The sequence below is a fragment of the Cucumis melo genome, chromosome 2, assembly GCF_025177605.1.
Source record: "Cucumis melo cultivar AY chromosome 2, USDA_Cmelo_AY_1.0, whole genome shotgun sequence".
Classification (NCBI taxonomy): domain Eukaryota; kingdom Viridiplantae; phylum Streptophyta; class Magnoliopsida; order Cucurbitales; family Cucurbitaceae; genus Cucumis; species Cucumis melo.
In genome coordinates, this window is record NC_066858.1 from 17,329,586 (window position 1) to 17,339,964 (window position 10,379).

At 29.1% G+C, this 10,379-nt stretch overlaps 2 protein-coding genes across 2 annotated transcripts; both read right to left on the minus strand.

Moving 5' to 3' along the window:
- Positions 1 to 4,065: 4,065 nt before the first annotated feature.
- On the minus strand, positions 4,066 to 5,912 carry LOC103501543 (heavy metal-associated isoprenylated plant protein 45). Its single transcript, XM_008465151.3, has 3 exons — positions 5,278 to 5,912; positions 4,634 to 4,709; positions 4,066 to 4,504 (listed from the first exon to the last, which is right to left on the minus strand). Exons 1-3 carry the CDS (start codon positions 5,509 to 5,511, stop codon positions 4,371 to 4,373), a joined length of 444 nt encoding a protein of 147 aa, XP_008463373.1. The 5' UTR covers positions 5,512 to 5,912; the 3' UTR covers positions 4,066 to 4,370.
- Positions 5,913 to 9,156: 3,244 nt separating this feature from the next.
- Positions 9,157 to 9,465, minus strand: LOC127148297 (secreted RxLR effector protein 161-like). The gene has a single exon (XM_051081773.1). It carries the CDS (start codon positions 9,463 to 9,465, stop codon positions 9,157 to 9,159), a length of 309 nt encoding a protein of 102 aa, XP_050937730.1.
- Between the last annotated feature and the right edge of the window lie 914 nt (positions 9,466 to 10,379).

Genomic DNA, 10,379 nt, shown 5'->3' on the forward strand with positions numbered 1-10,379 from the left:
GACATTCGGACCCTACGGTAGGAGTATTAAGATCCGAACGAGTCTTATTCCACTAAGGAGTTGTCTTTCTTCTTTGTCTTTTCTTAGCATTGGTACTTTTTATGTTTTACATAGTCGATCACGGCTCCATGTGCCAAATATTTCCATATTGATACATATTCAATATATGTGTTCCAACAATGTGACGAAGAATGGAGACGAGAATGATACTTTAATTTACAGTATTGAGCTTATCATATTGATCTAGGTCAGGTTATGGATCAAATCATTCAAAAAATGATTTTTATATTCGAAACCCATTAGAAAGAAGGGATAGTAGAAATCATATAGAAGTGCTAGACTCGAAGGACCTGAAAATGCAATGAGGTGTTCAAAAATGGTTGAAGTTAGTTGAATAGGAGGATCACTATGACTATAGCCGTTGGTAAATTTACCAAAAACGAAAATGATTTATTCGATATGATTTAATAGAACACATAATCAACTTTCACTCGTTTAATTATAGCTCGTTTCATGAAAGAGTAAGACTTCAACTCACATCTTAAACAACAATTTTCCTTGTGTTCGGTCATGGATTCACCAAGTACCTACTCTAATTTATACTTGGACTTGACTAGAAAAACTTGTAACACAACCATTTCAATGCATATACATTTCATCACATAGCAAAAAATCATATCACACTTTTAGAACCACAACAAATTCTCTATGATGGTACTATATTGTTGAGATTCAAAGAGGAAAATTGTTGCGGTCCTTCGACTTGGTATTGTGCTTTGACTTGGGTTGCAGTTCTTTTAGGAGTTGAATTCAAAAACAAGGACGAAGAAGGTGGAATCAATGTCACTATTGGGCACCTTCCAAGTACGACCCCTTTTGGCTTTTATTCTATTATTCTATTAGCTTTTGTTCTTGAGTTTTTCTTGGTATTGTTCTTTGAACCTCATTTGTTGTGTGTAACGCAATTCATGTTTGTTTGAAAGAAATTTTGGTTTAATTTTCTTGTTATTGGGTTTTGATTTCTTGAATTTGGTTTTGTATATTAAGTCAAGTTTGAGGTTTTTTAGTTCATTGTGACAATGTAATGTGATTGTCTCAATGTATTTTGTGTTCTATCTATTTAAGATATGAATTGGAAGTATAGGATCGTTGTAGTTCGCAAATTTATTTGTTGAAATATATTCATTACAAGAATTCTTCTCTTTTTACTTTTTTTTTTCTTTTGAAATGCAAACAAACCTCCTCATTGATGAAATGATGGAAGTGAAATTTGATGGTCAAAGTACAAGGGAATTATACTAAGAGCATAAAAAAAAGACCTATGGATTAGGAGTTGCACTCGAACGTCTCAAATAGATTGAAATCTCTTTAGCATCCTCGTCATTTTCAAGAAAACTAAAATTAAAGAAATGAAACTAAGGCTTATACACAACTTGAATGACAAACCCAACTAATGAAAGAGCATAAACAAGGAATTCAAATAATTAGTACAATTAAATGCAACACAATAGAACTAAGGTATGAAAATGAAGGCTCGCCAATGCAAACATAAATCTTGGATAAAATAGTCTTCAAACGACTTAGACAGGATGCACCATGATGGGTTATTTCTCCGAGCAACTTTATACTAATCTATCCAGTGAAGAGGTTTCTATCATCAAAAGCCCTTTGATTTTTCTCGAACCACAAATTAGCCAACCAAAGCTTGGTTTATATCAATCGGGCCTTTATGTTTACTTGTGGACCAAGTAGGAGTAGTAACACATTACTTTTAAACTCTTGTTATTGAAAACCTAAGGGAATTGAAAAATGGAAAAAAGTTTCCACCAGCAGATGATTAGGGCATGCGAAAAAGAGATGTAATTCTTCGTCATGTTGATTACATAGAGGGCACATGGAGGGGGACAAACAACTAGAACACAATTTTGTTGTAAAACCATGAATATGTTAAGTAATCCGAAGATCATTATCCACAAAAGAATGTTTACCCTTCTTTAACAATATGACTTCCATTAGAATATTCTAAAATAGTTATCAAATGAATCCTTAATAATTTAAAGATAGAAAGTAGTGTTAAATACTTAAATTTTTTAAAAAATAAACAAATAAAGTAGTTGCTAAAAAAGAATAATAACTTAAAATATTCTTAATAATAAACTTTTTATTTTTATTTTTTGTGTGAGAATACATTTTAGTGTTTTTCTAGGAAAATATATTTTAATGTTTCTTTACATATCAAATTGATTGATAAAGAGTAATAATTCATTAATTGATCACCATATAATAATTGAAGTGAAGGAGATGTTTATTATTATTATTATTATTGATACCAGCCTTATCCAATCATTGAGTCCTAACTCAGTTAACACATGCATGTATCAAGGATCTATCAAAAAATTCGTGGTATGAATTCATCTTCATCCCATTTATACTAAAAAGAGTTGGGTATAGATCGGTCTAATTCATTATCAAACTTGATTTTAATTTTGTATGTTCTATTCATTATTTTATCAATTTTTTTATTTTAATTTTAACTATAATAAAATTCTTTCGATTTAAATTCTATGATGATTATCATATTTATCCCTGTCCTGAAATTTTTAAAATGTTTGTTTTAGTTTCTAAACTTTTAAAAAGAATATATTTTGATACGCGTCGTTAAGATTTCGTTAATTCTCTAACAAAATGGTGAGATGACTTCTATATATAGATGATTAGGATGTCAAATAAGATACATAAATTTTTTAATGTCTCAAGTTTTGGATATTTTGTGATTCATTGAAGTGTTTTTTTTCTCTTCCTCTCAATTATTTCTGGGATTTTATGATTCATCGTATGAATACTTGTTTACGATTTCGTAGAGTTTATTTTAAAGAAGCATTGTATATACTTATTTTGTTTTTCAAGTTTATTTTATCTTATCATGGATGTGAAACACCAATATGTCAGTTCTATTTTATTTTTTTATTCTACCCAATGTCGTTCTTTTAATTTACTTTAAAATTATTTCAATTTTTAAAAAAATAAAGATGAATTTAGTTAATTCAAATGTGTTAATTATATTTCTATAATAACATAAAAGATTTATAGAACAAATTAACAGTATTTCTTGGTTATTGATCAGTTTAATTAATATGACAAATTAAAGTATAATCATCAAAATATAGAAAACAGTATAGAAAACAATGTCTATCATTTCGTTAAACATTTCATTAATTAATTAATAAAATTCTAATGACAACGAACAAAATAAGTTTTTTAAGTTTAAAATGATTAAAATAGATTCTTTTAGTTATTTTAATTAACCAATATTTTGGCATAACATTGAGATGAGTGGCATTATTTATAAAGCTAGTTATTCATAGACAGTGAACAACATTAATTTAAAATGTATGTATAAATTATATATTAATTTACATTATATTATATCTATTAATAGTTTCAATCTAATTAATAATTATTATAAATGTGTTTTTGTTGAATATGCATGCATCTATATCAAAATACATGTAGTGGCCCACAATACCTAATGGTTTCTGAAAAACATAATTAATATGGTTTAGTGGTGCATTCATTTTACTTTTAATGCAACTCCAGTCACTCCACCATGCATCTTCATTTCTCAAAGCTTTTTATTTATTTCTTTCTTTATTTGATAAAAGAACAAATAAGAGGTTCTCTGGAAGAGATTAGCTAGAGACTCTCGATCATGAGCTCCTCCAAATGTTAGGTTTTAATTTTATATTCATCCATTTTTGCAATAGATCAGTGGAACATAAATTTGGTTGGATGAGTTGTTTTTAAATGTAGAAGGTGGGAGATATGTGGATCCTTAACATTGTCTCAATATTTAAGATTAATTTGTAATTCGTTAATATTGTCATATACGGAAGTTGAATTATATATTTTAATTTGAAGTCTAATCCTTCCATGTTTCTCCATATGCTTTGTAATTACCAGACTAAAACACCTAAAGTTTGTTTAAAAAATTTGTTTGGTCCACATGAATGTGGTAATTAACATAAAACATATATATGTGTGTGTGTGTGTGTGTATGCGCATGTGTTTAAGTTTGAAATAACATTAATTCTTTTGGACAGATAAACCTATAAATACTCAACATTCTACCTATAAAAAAATACCCTATAAATTAAATGACATCACATATGATCAATCTATAGGTTAATAATAAACAAAATATAGAAAATATCGAAATTAAAAACACAAAATTACAAAGAATATGAAAATATTCTCTGCAAAATTCCGATCCCTCTGTTTTTACTTGTAGAGAAAAAAGATGTACATATTTCTAATTAATAAATATATATTATATATATAGATTAAAATTGTTGATAATTCAATAATAATAATTATGAAGCTATAGAGGATTGCCAAAGCTGTGCGTTTTTGACTTTAGAAACGCTCTCCACCACTTCAAAGGGCAGAATGTCTCCAATAATAATCACCATCTTAGCCTCCAAGTCTATTGTGTACGAGCTCACTCCTGTCACATTCATTTTTTTAATAATAAAATAATTAGTAGCTTAAACATATATATATATATATATATATATATATATTTCAAAATTAATTAGTTAGATAACATTTAAATTAATTTGTAAGGTTTAATTACCTTCCATCTTTGAAATGTGTTTCTCCACTTTTCTTGCACAGCCTTTACAGTGCATGGACACTCTCAGTGTCACCATCTGAAAAATCAGAAATAATACTCTCTTTCAAAAAGCACTCCTTTTTAATTAAAAGAATTGCAACCCAGTTGTGTAAATATTTTGAAAATTAGTCATATTTTCTTTCCATTCTATTTTATGTATGATTTAATTAAGAAAGAAGAATTAAAAAAAAGAAGCTTTTCTTAATTTTTAAAATTTAGTTTGGTTTTTTATCCCAAAAAAATAAAAAATAAAGAAACAAAAGGCATATCAAATACTTATAAGTGTGATTTTTAGTAGTCTCCTTTTGAAATTTTAATTTTTGAAAATATTAATAGAAAATGGAATACAAAACAATAAATTTAAAAACGAAAATTGTATTTATAGACTTAATTCATAAAAACTAAATATTAAAAATCAGATTGGTAACGAAAAAGAGAGGCTTGAGTTTTATTTTTCATCTTTTGAAAATCAAACAGAAGCATTGATTCAACTCCTACGAATGACGATATTCAAAATACATACCTCTTTACTTTCAAATACTGAAATCTAAAAAGAAACTCGAATTTGGCAAATAAGAAAAAAAGGTGTTGAAAGAAAATAGGACCTTGGGCTTGAGTTGAAAGGCTAAGGTCTGATTTCCATTGACAACATCCTTCAATGTGAGCAATTGGTTGTCCTTCTTGTTGTTGTCGGCAATGAGTGGCTGTTTATCAAAAAACTCATCTTCTTCATCTTCAATTTTCATGGAGTTGATACAAAAGCAAGAGTTGGAACTACAAGAATTGGATGAATAACTGAAACAATCAAAAACCTTTCCCATTTTCTTCAGCTTCCCCATCACTATATACAAATAAAACACTCAAAAGAAATGATCACAAAAATTCTTGGCCCCTGTTTAGTTTGAAAGTGATCTATCTCTCCATATATATATATTCTTCAACAACTGCCTCTCACCAATCCCAACTACACTAAACAAGTGAATAGTGGACAGACTCTGAATATATAATTAGAAATAACTTTTTGGCTCTCTCACAAGAAAAATTGAGATGGGCAGGTATAATGGCAAGAAAAACAAATATAAATGTTTGAAGAAGTAAGAAAATTGGTATTTATAGCAGAATGAAAAAGTAAAGGCAAACAGATAATGTCTCTGGGGGTTGCAGCTAATAAGTGGTAACCAACCCCAAACTAATCAATATCAAATTATTTAATTTTAACCCCCCCTTCTTTTCTTTTATGTTTTATTTATTTTAAGATTACCCCAGCTTTCTTAACACTACTTATCCAGGTAAGTTTCTTTCCAGGTTAGTTCAATTAAAATTTAAATACACGAAATTTATCGTTTGAATTTCTTTCCTAAAAATTGTTGGTACGCAAAAAAAGTATCTATATATATTAGTCTACTTTTAAAGATATAATATTTTTTACTTGACAATATAGTTTTTAATTTTTCAACTAATTGGTTTTGATTTTATTTTTAATTTAATTTTGCGTAAAATATCAAATATCAATATTTTCACATTTAATTTATTTTTATAATCTTGATAATGTAGTAATCTAGAAGCTTACGACATTGATAAGTAACATTAATCTAATTAATGTTCATCTTTTTCTGCTTTAAAAAAAAAAAAAAAGAATCCATCTTTTCCATTATTTCTATTTATTTAGATTTACAAAGAAATTTCATTTATATTTCATTTTTCTACCTTTTACATTAATGAAAAAAATTTATCTTAAAACCCTAAAAACACACATTTATAAACTCCAACATATAAGCGGGTAATAATATTTTGAATAGTGAATAAAGAAGTATAAAATGGATATTTATAATGAAGAAATGAAGGTGGGGTGTAGCATGAGAAGAAGGAGAAGAAGAAGAAGAATTGTTGGAGGTGAAGATAGCAGCAATGAGAGGCAGGAAAGAAGGCAAAAAGCAAAGGCTTTGGGCACCGCCCACCTGCGGGTGACGAGACTATTTTGGGCTGACAGCCTTGTCCTTTGTCTTCCATCTACTAATATTTATATATTATATAATAGTGGCATGGGAGATGATGGGTTTACAATTATTGGAACCCATCACTTCATTTCTCTCCTCACCTTTTAAATTATTCAAATTTTTCTTTCCATTATTTTGCTTTTCTTTTTCTAAATAATGCTTCGTGTAAACCTACACTAATTAATAATTATTGTTTTAATCAACAAGCTGCTGAGAGAAATTATAATTGATGTGTGAATATTTTTTTTTAAAAATGAAATCTTGATTTAGAGTTTAAGTTTATATAGATAGGAAAGGAAAGGAAAGGAAAGGAAAGACGTTGAATTAATAATTGTAATTCTTACAGGAGATTTATGTAAATAGAACTGTAAATGGTTATGGCCTATGGGCCATGTGAAGAAAGGGTGTTTTAGGAAAAAGAGTTATGAGGAAAGGGAGGGGGGGAAGAGGGATTCAAGGAGTCATGTTATGCACGTGCGTGTCACGTGAGCATAGCTAAATTTTGGAACAAAGATTGAAAAAGCTTGGTTGGAAAAAGCCTTAAAATAATGAAACATAGGCATGTAACATGTTCCCTGTTTGGATAGAGAGAGGATAACAACTCCACTTTTCTTTGCATTTTCCTCTTCCAACTGGACCCCATTATTATTATTATTATTATTATTATTATTATTATTATTATTATTATTATTATTATTATTTATTATTATTATTATTATTATTATTATTATTATTATTATTATTATTATTGTTGTTGTTGTTATTAATCAACATCTTTTTCTAAAATAAAAAATTAAATAAATAACTGTTTTTTATGAAATCCACTCACAAAAAAGTAATAAATGATTTTCTTTTTCCTCTTCTAAATCATTTTTATCATACTTTTGAAAGAAAAAAAAAATAACTATGGAACATTTGTTTTATTTGATAATGATCATATTTTTTATGCTATGATTGAAGGGTTGATCTTGACTATTGATAGATGGAAATTATGTTTCATTTATTCGGCCGTACACCGTCTTGAAAAGACACTAATTTTTTGTTCAAAATAATGGAAGAATGGAGGGTTTATTATTTTCTTTTTCACTTTCTGCCTCGTTGATTAAATATTTGCTCTTGACCTAATTTTATGTCAGCAATTATTTTTTATGTACTAAGTAGTAGTAAGTAAGTGTACACTTTGCATGGTTGTAAACTCTATTCTAATTTTAAATTTAATGTATGCATGTTTTTATGGGGTGACAAACTTTTAATTAATTAATTAATTAAGGATTAGACTTTTTTGCTGGCGGATTAAAAATATAGTTGGCGGATTAAAAATATAGTGGGTTGCATTGCAAGTGTTTTTTGTAAACTTTAGTTTCATGATTATACAATAAACCTTAACATTGTATATAACGATAAATGTCAAGATCTTTGAACTAGATAACTTTACAAATTAAAATTAGTTAAAGAACAACATACCTTAATCCATGAATAATCTTCTTGAGGAATTGTGTTTCTCTCACTTGCCTTCCTTTAGACTTAATTTAAGTTTCTTGATGGGAAGAATAAACTAGTTAATGAGGCAGTGAGAGGACCAATCCCTAAGGTTCTATTTATAGACACCACCCATCATGGTGTTAAATTAGGGCATTATCTTTTAACCTAATGGGCATAATAAAATAATAAGCCCAAAAAGAATAAATAATAAATAATGCAATTGGGCCACATTAATGATAATATTATATTTAAGAATAAATCTAACATTCTCCCACTTGGCCCATTGACATTATTTACCATATACATTCATAGACATAATGCGCAAAATTAAACTTCATAACATATCGTGTCAAGTCAAAGAAACTACTAAAGGATCATGGCGGTCATACATCATTGCATTAACATACTCCCTTCCATGTATCACTGAAATAGTTCTTCTATTAACATGGTCTATAATAAAGATAATCAACAATGATCCAACAATAAGTGTCTTTATGAAAGACGATGTCCTGTTTGGTTTACATAATTCTTTTATGTATATACTAATCATAAGAACAGAACCATAAGATAAAATCAGAAACAATAAATAAATGAGCTCAAAGTGTCAAATAACATAATCTTGATCTCAATGATGATATCTACTGATGCTCATACGTTCAACGTGATCATTGAACGTCTTTGGTGGCAATCCTTCAGTCAGTGGATCCGCAATCATTAGTTTAGTGCTAATGTGTTCAATTGACACCCTCTGTTTCTGAACTTCTTCTTTAACGACAAAGTATTTTAATTCCATATGTTTAGCACCTTTAGAATATTTGTCGTTTTTTAGAAGAAAACTGCTGTAGAATTATCACAATAAATTTTCAGCGGCTTGGCAATACTGTCGACAATTCCAAGTCCTGAGATAAAGTTCCGCAACCATAAACCATGAACTGTAGCCTCAAAGCATGCTACAAATTCAACTTCCATAGTGGATGCAGCGATAATAGACTGCTTTGCACTTTTTCATGAAATTGCTCCTTCAGCTAACAGGAACAAATAGCCAACAGTGGATTTTCTTGTATCCACACATCCGGCAAAATCTGAATCTGAATATCCAATTACCTCAAGATGATCATATCTCTTGTAAGTAAGCATATAATCTTTTGTTCCTTGCAGATACCTTAAAACTTTCTTTGCAGCTTTCCAATGATTCATTCCTGGATTACTTTGATACCTGCCTAGCATACCCACAGCAAAACTGATGTCTGGTCTAGTGTAAGTTTGTGCATACAATAAGCTTCCAACAATAGATGCATAAGGAATAGTTTCCATCTGATTTCATTCTAATTCAATTTTTGGACATTGCATGAGACTAAATTTATCTCCCTTCTGAATAAGAACTACACTTGAAGAGCATTTGTCCATCTTAAATTTCTTTAAAACTTTATTAATATAGGCCTTTTGAGACAATCCTAACAACCCATGTGTTCGGTCACGGAATATTTCAATTCCAATCACATAGGATGCCTCACCCATATCTTTCATTTCAAAGTTTTTAGAAAGAAATTCTTTGGTTTGACATAATAAACCAAAGTCATTTGTAGCAAGCAAGATGTCATCAACATATAGAACAAGAATTATAAACTTACTCCCACTGATCTTTAGGTATATACATCGATCAACGATGTTTTCTTTAAAACCAAAAGATGTGATGGTATCATTAAACTTAAGATACCACTGTCTGAAAGCTTGTTTAAGTCCATATATTGACCTCTTTAATTTACACACCATATGTTCCTTTCCTTCAACCATAAAACCTTCTGGTTGATCCATGAACACTTTTTCATCTAAATTTCCATTTAGAAAGGCGGTTTTCACATCCATTTGATGAAGCTCTAAATCATAATGAGCTACCAAAGTCATAATAATTCTTAATGAGTCCTTTTTCGAGACAGGAGAAAAAGTCTCTTTGTAGTCAATGCCATCTTTCTGAGTATAACTTTTGGCAACAAGTCTAGCCTTGTATCGTTCAATATTGCCATTTGAGTCACGTTTGGTCTTAAAGACCCATTTACACCCAACTCTTTTACTTTCTTTAGGCAATTCTACAAGATCCCAGACTTCACTATCATTCATAGATTTTAACTCTTCTTTCATGGCATCTAACCATTTGGTAGAATTATCTCCTTTAATGGCTTGTGAAAACGAAACTGGATCATTATCAATGCTTAAGTCAAATTCTGACT